The sequence below is a fragment of the Recurvomyces mirabilis genome, assembly GCF_035927965.1.
Source record: "Recurvomyces mirabilis strain CCFEE 5264 chromosome Unknown scaffold_1, whole genome shotgun sequence".
Classification (NCBI taxonomy): Eukaryota; Fungi; Ascomycota; class Dothideomycetes; order Mycosphaerellales; family Teratosphaeriaceae; genus Recurvomyces; species Recurvomyces mirabilis.
Window position 1 is genome coordinate 1,440,088 of NW_027041935.1, and position 12,942 is coordinate 1,453,029.

At 53.2% G+C, this 12,942-nt stretch overlaps 6 protein-coding genes across 6 annotated transcripts; 3 read left to right on the top strand and 3 right to left on the bottom strand.

Annotated features, from left to right (window-relative positions):
* Positions 1–158: 158 nt before the first annotated feature.
* PFA3 (palmitoyltransferase for Vac8p) lies at positions 159–1,922 on the bottom strand (the record flags this gene model as incomplete). Its single annotated transcript, XM_064833318.1, has 2 exons — positions 159–1,260; positions 1,387–1,922. The coding sequence occupies 2 exons, from the start codon at positions 1,920–1,922 to the stop codon at positions 159–161; spliced, it is 1,638 nt and encodes a 545-aa protein (XP_064699587.1).
* Positions 1,923–2,701: 779 nt separating this feature from the next.
* LTS14_000607 (uncharacterized protein) lies at positions 2,702–3,033 on the top strand (the record flags this gene model as incomplete). Its single annotated transcript, XM_064833319.1, has 2 exons — positions 2,702–2,758; positions 2,830–3,033. 2 exons carry the CDS (start codon positions 2,702–2,704, stop codon positions 3,031–3,033), a joined length of 261 nt encoding a protein of 86 aa, XP_064699588.1.
* A 461-nt stretch (positions 3,034–3,494) lies between these two features.
* Positions 3,495–4,799, top strand: LTS14_000608 (uncharacterized protein; the record flags this gene model as incomplete). The annotated part of the gene is made up of 1 exon (XM_064833320.1): positions 3,495–4,799. One exon carries the CDS (start codon positions 3,495–3,497, stop codon positions 4,797–4,799), a length of 1,305 nt encoding a protein of 434 aa, XP_064699589.1.
* Positions 4,800–4,897: 98 nt separating this feature from the next.
* On the bottom strand, positions 4,898–5,839 carry LTS14_000609 (uncharacterized protein; the record flags this gene model as incomplete). Its single annotated transcript, XM_064833321.1, has 1 exon — positions 4,898–5,839. One exon carries the CDS (start codon positions 5,837–5,839, stop codon positions 4,898–4,900), a length of 942 nt encoding a protein of 313 aa, XP_064699590.1.
* Positions 5,840–8,091: 2,252 nt separating this feature from the next.
* RIM21 (pH-response regulator protein palH/rim21) lies at positions 8,092–10,410 on the bottom strand (the record flags this gene model as incomplete). Its single annotated transcript, XM_064833322.1, has 1 exon — positions 8,092–10,410. The coding sequence occupies one exon, from the start codon at positions 10,408–10,410 to the stop codon at positions 8,092–8,094; it is 2,319 nt and encodes a 772-aa protein (XP_064699591.1).
* Positions 10,411–11,085: 675 nt separating this feature from the next.
* Positions 11,086–12,082, top strand: LTS14_000611 (uncharacterized protein; the record flags this gene model as incomplete). Its single annotated transcript, XM_064833323.1, has 2 exons — positions 11,086–11,240; positions 11,293–12,082. 2 exons carry the CDS (start codon positions 11,086–11,088, stop codon positions 12,080–12,082), a joined length of 945 nt encoding a protein of 314 aa, XP_064699592.1.
* Positions 12,083–12,942: the final 860 nt, after the last annotated feature.

Sequence of the window (12,942 nt, forward strand, 5' to 3'; positions counted from 1 at the left end):
AATGTTGATGGGCATCGTGATCGATGGCCTTGCGCCAGGAGATGTTGCAACCCAACCGATCGAGGAATATACGATGGCTATCGTGGGAGGGTGGACGTCGTCTTCTGTTATTCCAGTATCGTAATACACAAGTCATTTACCATCTTATGTCAGAGTTCTCAGTCACCTTTTCTCCGTCCGCTTGATCGACTCCTCTCTCCACTCCTCCCCTTCCCAGCTTTTAAGAACCCATCAGGGACATCGTTCGAGTTCTCCGTAGTAATACCAGCAATCTGTTCATGCTGATACATCCTCTTGACATCCTCATCACTACTCGTATCATACTCATCGGACTCCTGCGCTGACCTCGTCGCCGAACTCAACGTCTGCATTTGCAGATCAGCCGAGTCCGAACGCTGTGCCTGTGCTACATTACTCGGCAGCGGTGATCTACGTGGTGGTGGCTGAAGAGGACTATTGCGTGCATGGTTCACGAATCCTGCTCCTGGTGTCCAGCGAACGTCACGCCGAAGCGGCTCGAAACTGGGCGGATGTTCGGAAGAGCGGCCACCGTTGCCCCAAGCTTGCTCTTCTCGTTCACGCTGCGCACGTTGTCGGGCTAGGTCGTCGCGTGCTCCGTACCATTTTGGCGTGACTTCCCATTGCCAGCCGTCGCCTGTAGTATTGCACACGGGCAGCCACCAGAGCAAAGGTGTCTCGCCGAAGACGTGGAGCAGGTTGCGTTTCCAGCCGAGGTTGAAGGCGTTGGGCATCTTCTCGCTGTCAACTTCGTCAAGGTATGCTGAATAGCGATCACGTTCGCGCTGTTGTTCCATGGAAGCGTAGGACCGCTGGAGACTATCCTTCGCGGGCGAGCTTGTGCTGGAGTATCGATTGTGCGCAGGGTCGGGAGTATTCGTCCGAGATGGGTCTTGTGACTCCTCGCCTTCTTCCGGTCTGAGTACACCCGGCAGAGCGTTGGCGTGGATCTCCTTCAGCTGATCGGCAATGCCTGGTCCATCACCACCATTTGCCTGGTCAACGTAATTACGATGTGCCTGATCCTCCATACTTTTCTTCAATGGGGAAAGATATCGTGTCTTCTCCAGGCTCTCAATCGTCGTCTGCCCACTCATAACAAGATAAATATGCCATCCCGTGAAACCAGAAAGAACCAGCCCGATGATCCCACCCAGGACAGCCAACAAAATCGTGTTCACCACTTTCAGACCCTCCTGCATCTGCGACTCGTCCAGTATCTCTGTCCATACCCAAGTCGCACTTACCGCAAAACAAAGCCAGCAGAAAAGACTCGTGTAGATCAGAAATAGGATAAAAGGCTTATAGTTATGCAACCCGACACAGGTCGCAAGCCAAGGACAATGATGATCCATCTTCAGCACGCACCTCCCACATGAAGAGCAGTGATGCGCTCGGTCGGGTTTCAGGGTACAGCATTTCTTGCAGTATCTCGGCTTCCCGCTGCTCTTAGCAGTCACCATTGTCATGCCCTGTGGTACGGCGTGTTCTGCCACCCCTCCTTCCTCATCCTCGTATGTCGGTAGACCCTCGTATCCACCGTCCTTGCGACCTCTTCTGCCATAATCCTGCCGCTCATCTGCGGGCGAACCGGGGGACGTGAAGACCGCGATCGTATAGGAGGAATTGGCCAATGCCCAGAATATCACTCCTAGCACAGCTCTGATCCAATTGAAGGGTCCAGTAACACTGGCTCCACTAATGCTCAAGCCGAAGAAAGAGACGTTGACTTCTACCCAGACTGCCCATGTTGTCAAACCGTACACGAATGTCAGTGGGAAGTATGCGAAGGTTTGACAGCAGCATCTCTCTAGCTTCTTTGCCCAGTGTCGCCGTCGCCGTGGACTGGCAGGTGGTGATGGGCGGGTCAGTGTTGGCATATCGTCGAATGTGGTGCGCGACATGGCTGTGCTATCTTTGGTTGTGCATATTGTGTGAGGCGCCGTGGTTATCAGCGCATCAGGTCTTCTCCTCCAACACTTTGCTATTGTAGTAAAGCAGGAGATAGCGTCATGTAGACTATGTGCTTAGGTCATCGTCGTCGTCGACGGCCACGCGGACATGCGAGAGGCACCTCCGCGCTTCTGTGGCTGAAACATGTAGGTCGCTGCTCGCGTGCAACAATGTAGATCACTATGCATGAGCACGAGAATAGATCTCTTCTCTTCCATCAAGGAGCATGCTTCGACAAAATCTGGCAAGATCACGCATATACAGAGATGCACTACTTCGCCATAGGCTGAACCAGCCACTGCGATCAGCTTCGAACAAATCGAGACGGCCTGCCAATGCCAATGCTCCACCATCACGGGATGTAGGAACACTCTTCAGCAATTGGACAACCCGACTGCGGTCATGGCTGCCATCCCGCCCACCTCCAATCCTCGAACAGTTCTCCCCAAGCCTGGCTAGACACCTAAGCAAGCATCCCTACCAAGCAGGTCTCGTAACAGGACTCCGATGGACCATAGTCGCTAGCCTGGCCTGGCATATCACCTGCGAGTACTTCTTCGCCCTACAAGGAGCATGGGGCATCAGTATGCTACCTACTATAGCCTCTGAGGGAGACCTGCTGTGGATTTCCAAATATTATCGTCGAGGGCGAGGACTGGGAGTGGGAGATGTGGTTAGCTTTCGAAGCCCGATTGTACAAGGAGAATTTGCGGTCAAGAGAATCATTGGCATGTCGGGAGATTTTGTGCTGAGAGGGACGCCGGATGTGGACGGGACGATGATGCAGGTGAGTCGTGCCCTGTTGCTTGTGGGGTGCACAGGAGTGTGCTTGTCGGAGTACTGACACAATGCGAGTAGGTACCTACTGGCCATTGCTGGGTCGTGGGCGATAATCTCACGTACTCGCGCGACTCGAGGATCTGGGGTCCCTTGCCCTTGGCTCTGGTCACGGGCAAAGTCATTGGGTTATGGACATGGGGAAGCTGGATGTATCGCTGGAAGCGTTTGAATCATGGCTTGCAGGATGCCGTACTCGATGAGGATGACGACGAAGTGGACTGAACTAAGTCAATTCATGCTTGGTACACGTTAAAGACAGGCCTGCTGCAAAGGTCCACAGATTGCTGAACCCGTACGGCGGCAAGCATCAATCAACGCCTGGCCGAGGACCCCAATTACAGCGGCCGAACGATCATTGCAGACCACTTATTCAGCTTTTAGCGACACTGAGAAACTGCTCGCTACGATGGTGCGGCTTAGACTACGGAGCCTTCCATTCCAGCCACTGACAGCAGAAAGGGACAATCAGCTTCGCCTTACGTAAGCGTGCATCGGCAATGCAATCCATGGTGCCTGCAGCTGAGCTCTACGACGTGACTTCATCAACTTTTGGCCCCAGTGGAGATAGACACTACATCTACTCTATGCTTCAGCAGGAGAGCCGAACCTGCGTTTGAGGTACACCTCAACCTCTTTCCGGACAACAAAAAGTTCTACAAGTCTGTGACATAGAAGTCGTCATCATGGGCAGTCGCGCCACACAACTGCCCATCCTTATCATGGGCGCCGGCATCAGCGGTCTCACACTTGCCCAAGCATGCTGCAAGTACGACATACCGCACCTACTCTTCGAGCGCGACATCTCGCCGACAGCACGAAGCGCAGGCTGGGGTCTGACACTGAACTGGTCACTACCCACGTTCCGCTCGCTAGTGCCGGACCATGTTCTGGCACAGCTTCCCGAGACTCTGGTCAACAAGGCAGCGGTTGATGCTGGTGAGAAGGGCACATTCACATTCTTCGATCTCGACACTGGGACTGCAAAGTGGAAGGTGCCGGCTACCGAGAGGATCCGTGTCAGTAGGGAGAGGTTGAGAATACTCTTGCTTACCGGCCTGGCCGTCAATTGGGGCAAGGCACTCAGTGCTGTGCGCAAAGTGGAGAATGGCGTGACAGTCACCTTTAGTGATGGAAGCGAAGAGACTGGATGTCTCCTTGTAGGCTGCGATGGCGCCAACTCACAGACCCGCAAACTTTGTCATCCAGAGGACTATCGCAACAAGCAGCTACCTATCCGCTTCATCGGTGCTGGCGTAAGATATCCTCGATCCGAAATCAACGGCATGTACAAGCTCGATCGATTCTTCCTGCAAGGCTCGCACCCGAGCACAGACGCATTTCTGTGGTTCAGCTTTTTGGATGTCCCAGGTGATCCGCACACCATCTCCCATGATGTCGAAGCTGAAAATGAAGTTGAAATGTATCGATGCCAAATCATGACTTCGTGGCCATATCGAGCCGGCTTCCTAGGGCACGACGCGCCGATTGAGGTGCCAGATGGCAAGGAAGAGAAGCTAGCATTGATGAAAAAGGTGGCGAGTGACTTCACCGAGCCGTTCAGGTGTGTAGTACAGAATATACCACCAGCAAGCGAGGTGAAGGAGGTCTTCTTAGCTGACTGGCTACCGCGCGCCACAAGCACGACTGCCCTCGGGCACGAGCTCGGCGGCCATGTGGTCTTGGTTGGGGATGCAGCCCATGCGATGGTCATGTATCGTGGAGAAGGCGCAAATCATTCTATCGTAGATGTTGGTCACCTCATTGACTTGTTACGCCCGCTTGTCAAGGACAGTACTAGCGACGAGCAGTGGCAGCAAGCAGTCCATCACTACGAGGAAGAGATGATTGAGCGCACGGCTGTGGCAGTCCTTGCGAGTCGGCAAGCTTGTATGGATGCGCACGATCACAAGCGTCTTCATGATAACAGTCCCTTGGTGAGGCGACGTCTCATGAGGTCGGATTTGGAAGAAACGGAGGCAGCGAGGTGATGTTATCTGACTTACATTGTGCTGCCGATTACAAAGGTCGGACACAAATACGCCACTTCATGCATCCCTATCTCAATCTCTCACCATTAATCTCACCATCATAGCAAGTACATACTTTCAAGCACAATCGCCTTCTCCCTCGGAGTCAAATTTCGGCCGGCCATCATCGCCCCCTTCACCATGTTGTAAGCTCTCTTATCCTTCACACAGTATGCAAACTCATCCATGTCACATGTCCTCACCCCGTTAATTCGATCCGCCCGAGCCCTCGGAAATGAACGCAAAGAGCCCTCGCCTAGCACCTCGCGCAGATCATCCACCTCCCAGACCCCAGCTTGCCGTCTCAGCTTATCGGCCGTGGCCGAGGGCGCCATGATTCGTTTCTGCATCGTGAATGAGGAGAACGGCCGGTATGGCGTTAACGGGCATTCTGGCAGATGCGAGTACATCGCCGTGAGCCGGCGACGTTCAACTCGGGACATGAATGCTAGCACGTCTGGACCGTTACGGAGACCCTTGCAAGCCAGGACCTCAAGGAAAGGTCGTACGTTGGCCTCGCCACCGAGGAAGCGCGTCATCGTCTCATTGGCCAGCGCGATCGAAACCGCTTCGGCCACGTCGTTGCTACGGTCCTTGTGGATAAGCACCAGTAAGTGAGCCAGACGCATCAGTGATTCGTCGTTCGCGAGCGGCAACAGGACCTCACATAGCCAGGACTTGTACAAGGTCACGAACGCCCTGAGATCGGAGTGCAGGACGTTAGGATCGTCGCAGATACCGCGATGGACGAGGAATCTTCCCAGCTCGACGGGAAACGGTGGGCTGTCCAGGCCGTCATGTGATAGCAGGACGGATATCGCGTCTTGGTTGAGTTTGGCGAAAGCACGGGACGAGCGTGCTTTGTAGATGGCTTCGCGCTTGATCTCGTTCATGCGGTTGTTCCACTTTGTGAGACGTCTTGCTTGGCGGTAGACGGCCTTGCTTGGGTGGACTGGGAGCTCGTTGAGTAGAAGCTCATGTGGGACGGAAATGGTCTTCATCTTGCCCTGTCTTTGCTTGGCTGTATAGTTGCTTGGTGTGGTACGTTCTAGCTGGACAGCAGTGTGTTAATTGTACGCAATTGAGATGACAACAAGGAGCGCAGGAGCAGAATATGTACTTCCCATGGTAGTGTAGATTTCTTAGTTGAGGACAGGGATAGAGTTGTGTCCTCTGCTTACCAACCACCAATCTCACGCACTCTGGTTGGTGATTTTGTTTCGTAGGTGAATATGAGGACAACAGACCAGGCCACATGTCTCTAGAGATGCTATTCGCGCATCCAAAGCTGACAGGTGTCACGATCAGGGGACGGAGTCGGCATGTGAGTGCTGTAAGGTATACGACAAAGTCTCAAGCGGTGCTCCGCTTCGTGGTGGATAAGTTGCCTCTTGGTAGACTTGATGAGTCTGCCGAAGACCTAAGCTTTGTCGAGGCCACACAGTAAGTCTCTTCACACTGCTCGCATGTTTGTCTGATGCCTTGCAAGACTGCAGCATCTTGGTGGTCAAGACGTTGTGTCGCACGTGTGCCCTCGAACTCGAGACTAAAGAGGACTCGGTGGACTTGAATCGAAGTCATGCAGCTCTCGAGGTCATTAGCCCAACGAAGACCGGCGATTGGCTGACACGCTTCATCGCGCACATCTGTTGGTCGAGGGCTACACAGTTTGTGCGGAAGCTTGGTCCAAGAGAAGCGGGCCACAAGAAGAGATCATCCTGGAAGGTACAGTGGGTATGATCCAAACAGACTTCGTGTGACCAGACATATCGACATCACAAGCAAAGCAAGGTCGACGAACAAAGGATCTACAAGAGCCATGCTCAAAACAGTGCTTGGGCAGTCCGGAAGATCGACTTTCGCCACCGCACGTGCAGCATGACCTTCTGGTAAGCAAACCCACGCTCCACATCTGGCATCACGCTGCGAATTCAACAAACTTACAGCGGCGGAATCGGCGCTGTGAGTGTGACAGTGCACTTGACGCACAGTCCGGGAGCGAATACATAAAAGCCCGCCTCGCCCCTCGCTCTCTCCTTCTTCTCTCTCCTCACAGTCTCTAAGGTGGACGCATCGGGAGGTTGCCACCAACCACTTCAAACGACAACCCTTCTTCCGACATGATTATCCGAGGTGTGACCCTGCAGCTCACGCACAAGTCGGGGGCACTGAGGTCTTCATGGGAGTTTTTGGTGGCCGGGGTGGATGTCTACTTTGTACGGTGTGAATCTGCAGCTCACGCGTAAGTCGGATGCATCGGACGGTAGACTGAAGCCTTGGTCGTGTCATATGCCGCCTTCGAGGGCTCACTCTCGGGAGATGGCTCGGCGGCTTTTGAGGTATTTCTTTGTCATCAGTTCCTGCCTTTGTGGTGGGTGCTGGAGAAGGAACTCATCGTCGTTGTCACCCTCCTTGTCGTGAACTCGGATTGTCGTCGATTTCCATGTCATTGTCGTTGCTGCTTCCCCGCAATGTGCTGCTGTCACTAAGTCTGTGTCATGTCGCTTCTGGTCATGGTCATGCTCGCCACCTCCACCGTCATGCCCAAGCTCATCGTCGCCGTTGCTGTCGTGACGTAAGCAAGTTTTCCAAATCATCGCCATCGCAAAGCCAATTCATGCATGTATCATGTCGCTTGCCACCATACATGGTGCATGCTGTCGCCACTCCATAGACATTGCGATCGTGCCTGCGCAGTCAATCAGCCCCTGTTACATTTCGAGCACACTCTCGTCGTCGTAGTCGCCATCATGAGGTATGTGCACGAGGTTCCTTCAAACCTTGACCACGTAGCTCAGAGCACTGCATTATGGGCAACATAGTCTTGCTATGCATTCATCAGACCCTCATCTCGTCGCGCAGTCCGACAGTCCGGGACTCGCCATCATGTTCTTGATGAGACGGTCGTCGCGCAAAGCTATGCAGTCAGGACTTCAAGAGTGCTCGAGAGATGGATTCAGGCACATGTCGTCGACATTGAAAGACGGCAAGAGCCGGCGCGATCTGCCCCACAATTGCTTCTTCATCAAAGCAAACGTGACTTCTTATTCTGGCCACGCCATGTACTTACTGCTCGCCACATAGATTATAGCACGACAGATACTGCGTCAGAGCAGAACAAGGTAGTATAAAGATCGCACTGTTTCAATGGGTATATACAAGTCATCACTGGCTACATTTCATAAATCCATCATGCCTCCAAAGACATCAACCAACGCCTACGCTAAAGACAAAATTTTGCTTGCAACTGGCTTTACCCAGCCCCGCCATCCCTCGATGCGCCAGGGGTCGCATCGCTGCCAGTACTGCCAGATGATCGACCTGGGCTATCCTGAGCAGAAGTCGTCTGGCGCAACGGTGATCTCCGCGGCGCGGGCACAATCATAATACGACCACCGGCAGGCGTGATATCATCGGCGCGAGGCGGAGGGCTGAGATTAGACCTGGTCTTGATAGGAGGAGAGATTGCATCGCCGCCGCCGAGAGGACTATCATGCTGTCCTCGCTGCATATCGGCTCGCTCATCATGATTATCGTGGGGTCCTCGTGGGTTTGGCTCAGGTCGTCCTAGCACCTCGGGACTCCATGTTCTCCCGCTACCTCTTGGCTGCGCCGGGATGATAGTCACGGGTAGATCTGCTTCCTGGTGTCTGCCTGCTCGCCGATCGTGTACACGCTCGCCAGCTTGTGCCGCAAGTACACCAAGTTGATTCTTGATATCCCAGCGTGAGAAATTATGCGATGGTGTCGCAGATCTTGACATTTGCGAAGCTGTAGCAGCCTGGCGTGCCTGTTGTACTTCTGCTGGTGGCGATGCACGTTTCCGTTTGAATGGATTGGCGACAGCATACCATTTCTCCTGTCTTCGACCATTGTCAGGCTTTGGCTCGTCTTCATCTCCAGTGGCTTCATTCTTTTCGTTGTGCTGCTGCAATTCTCCCTCCTTCGCCGCAGCATTGCCGTTGGCATCACGATCCAGCCTCCTTCTTACAGGTTGTGGAGCATTAGCTGCGGTGTCATATCGCACCACATACACTGTGCTGGCTGCGCTTGCTGTATCTGCTCGACTGACTGGACTGGCCACCGGTGGCGGTGCAGGGTGTCCGACCAGCGGTTGATGTGATGAACGAGAATCCGCTGGCTTGGGTAGAGTGTCGAACGTGATACGGCCGTTACCACTAGCAGCCGCATTCGGATCAGTGGTAGCACCGCTTGTATTCGTAGAAGAATGCGCTCGTCCGAGAGGGAAGTGATGGCGAAGAGCAGCTTGCTGTGTACGACGCAATTTCTTCGCCATCCCACTGAACCCCATCTCGAGTGCACTGGTCTGGTTTCCATCATCTCTATCGTCATCACTGCGTCCACTACCGCGTTTCAGCCGGTCTCGTGTTCGTCTGCTCTGACTCCACACTGCTTCTTCACTTGGCGTTACATCCAGCATCTCGTCTCCATCGAAGATTTCTCTACCCAGAATACCATCTTTCTTCTCATCTCGCTCTAACGCCTCTATACGTTCCACCCATTCCCACACAACTACGCTGGCTGCAGCTGCGCCGACCCAGCGGAAATAGTCACCCCAGCCTGCAACGTCCTGGTTGGAGACATCCGTTACGAAGAACACGACGGGTGTCAAGACCGCAACAAGAGACAAGAGCGCAATGAGACCAATGCTTCGCATCTTCGAGTGATAGAAGGAGTATCGACGCTTGGTCACGGCGTAGAACATGACCCAAGCCGCATACAGCAGTCCAAGGGCAAGTTCGAAGAGGTAAGAAAGAGCAGGTATGGCATCCTGAAACTGCTCTGGTCGCGAGAGTCGTCCATCTCGGTCGACCAGAAAAGAGTTCAGGCACGAGAACAGCGAGTCGAAGATGATCAAAGCGAAGCCTATCCACTTGATGAGTACCTTTTCCTTGTGTCGCGGAAAGAGCCGGATGAGTGTCTGGACTTGTGCAAGCCAGAGAAAGATATCAGATATCACACGCGTAATCCGAATCTCAAGGGAACCAAGCACTTCCTCTCGCATGGTACTCGCGTTCATGTAGCCTCTGTTGTACTGTTTTTCTGCTTCTCTGAAAGTATCCGCCGTCGCGATCGTCAAGGAGACCGCAACCGTAAGCGCAGCAATCTTCTGCAGCCATGGTCGAGATCCCACACCGATCAAGTTTGTACCTCCTCCTGTTGCACCTCCGATGATCCCATGACCATTCCCAAAAGCAGGTCCTGCGCTCGGGTTCCCAAGAAAGCTCGTTCGCGGCGTGATGGTCAGCATCACCACTAGCACCCACGCAATCATGGTGGTCGCCGCCACGACATATGTCTGCGGTGTCGTTGAAGCGTAGAAGGGATCCTTGAACTGATCAACGGTGCTGATACCATTCAGAGGTGCGCCAGTACATTCAGGTTGAAACAGAATATTGGTTGAGAGCGTGATGACCGTGCTGGCAAAGGACAGAATTCCGCGCGAGGGCAGCACGAAAGGTGTACAGTGCGCCGCATCGCCCCATGTCGTCGTCTCCGTAGGCGGCGTATTCCATAACTGCCGCTTGTCGAGGGTAGAAGTGGGCAGCATCGCCCAGGCTCTTGTGAGTGTCGAAGCGTTCGGGGAGCGCTCTTGGTGCGGCCAGAGGATCTAAAGCGTCATGCGCATCCAGGGCGATGGTGGTCGGAGCATCGGTACGCTTCGAAAGTCGCGCGTATACTGCAGTTCCAGGGAGTCGCGTGTAAGGGCACAAGGTGAGTGGGTTTGAAGATAGATAGAGATGGGTGTGGCCGCGTATCAAGGGAGGGTCGTGGACAAGTGGAGACTTCAAAGCGAGATCCTTGCAAGCGTCTCATAGGGCTGAAGAACCACCATCAACCAGGAACTGCTCAATACGAAACACGACCAAGTCTTGCAGTATGGGTACGATTGATGATTGTACGAGCTTATATAATCAGGAGAGAGGAGTCGTTCTAAGACCTCTCAGATGCCATGGATATGCTTGCGTGCCTTCCTCGCAAGATCATCGGCGTATTAGATCTCAACAGGTCAGTGCGTCATACAACTGTCGACCACCTCGGCATTGACTTCACCCGATGAAACAGCTCTGGCTGACACAAGCTTCAGCATCTCTGCTTGTATATTGTCAGCATTTGAGAGTCTATTCGAACCTCCTTGCCATATAAGTGCTCTCATCAAGCTGGGTCACCATCTCCTATTTATCAGTGCTACCCTTGTCGGACATCCGCACCCACCGCCATCAAGATGAGCGGGCTAAACTCCCTCCTCACTCTAGATCCCTCGCTTGAACAGCATGACAGCAAGGTCTCCTCAGGCGGCACCGTGAGAGCATACAGCCATGATACGGGTTCTGGGCCAGTGCTATGCCTTGTTCACGGCTGGCCACAGTCCGCGTTCATGTATGCCCGCTAGTATTAGCAATCCATCCATCAGCACACTGACGATCAGTAGGTGGCGTCATGTAATCCCAATGATCAAGTCAAAGTACACCCTCTACATCCCTGAACTCCCTGGCTACGGCATCAGCTCCTTGCCGCCAAAGCCTGACAAGCGCACAGTCGGCAAACTAATCATCGAAGGCCTCCAGTCCGTCTTCGGAACCTCACGAAAAGTGATCTGGTGCGGTCACGATCGTGGAGGACGCGTAGGCCACCGTCTAATCGTCGACAATGATCCTGCTCACAACATCACTTCAGCCATGCTGTGGGACATCGTCCCAACCTGGGAACAATGGAAAGCTTTCTCTAATCCTTTGGCCGCCACAGCATACTACCACTGGCCCTTCCTAGCCACAACGACGGCACCGCAGATGATCGAGATGATGGGTGGGTATGAGTACATCAAGATGAATCTTGAGCGTGTCAAGGGCCAGAACCCAGCTGGTGTGGCGAAATTCAGGGAGAATGATGCTATTGATCATTATGCTGGGGTTTTCAGACATCCTGAGGCTATCTCGGGGTCTTGTGCAGATTATCATGCTGGTGCTTTCGAGGACGTGGATGAGCAGAAGAAGGATCAGGAGGCTGGGAAGAAGGTTGGGATTCCGACTTTCGTCGGCTACTCCGCGAGTAATTTGGGAAGGATGCATGATGTTGAATCACTTTGGCCAGAGTGGGCGGATGGGAAGGCGGAGCTGAAGTTGGTTGGCATTCCCGACGGGTATGGGCATTATTTGCCTGAAGAGTGTCCGGATCAGATTGCGAGACTGATCGTGGAGTGGATGGACAAGCATGGCAAGTAATCATTATAGTCGGTAGCAACTTAATATACTCCAGTGTCTAGCCAGCACGTTGGAATCAATCAATGTATTCTCTGACTGTAGTGTTTCCGAACTTGGTAGTCACCACCAGATCGTCTTCTTAGGGTTAGGGTTTGGGTATATTTCACCAAGTTATCCGAGTTATCTCTTGAATAGTAGAACAGCAGCTACTTCTCATCAACGATATTTGATTGAATACGAGCCTCATCGTGCTGTCTACAATGTGTAAAGCATGAGTCGCTCTAGCAAGGTCGACAGAAGTTTGTCGACGGACAGCGGCAACAACCATTCCTCGATCTTAGCTTTCGAAGTTCAGAACCAAGTCCGATCTCATTGTTTTGTCCATTACACCATTCTCCACCTTCTCCAGGTCAGTGATATTAGCGACCGTTTAGTGCACACAAGTGAGCTCAATAGACAGCCAGCGCAGCCCGAGCCGTCCGAGTCCCCATGGGTGTAGATTATCAACTCGATCGACAACTTGGCAGCCGAAAGCATAACATCTCACCGTCTCAAGCGAGAAGGATCTCTTAGAGCAAGATACCATGCCACGCATCTCGAGACAAGAGCGCTACGAGACACTCAGCCTACCAGGAAACGCCTATAACGTCCTCGATCCTCACCCAGAGGCTCAGACAGTCTACTCGTATCCTCTATCCACATCGATCATCACCCTGATATTGCTCACATCGGCACTCCCAGGACTGATATACGCTCTTGTAACGCCATCGAGCCGCATACCCAACATCGCCACGCTCGTACTCTGGGCGATGGAGTTAATAGTCTTCGCCCTCATCCATTCAGACGTGGGCACCCTTACGAGGAGAACCATCGAAACTCCC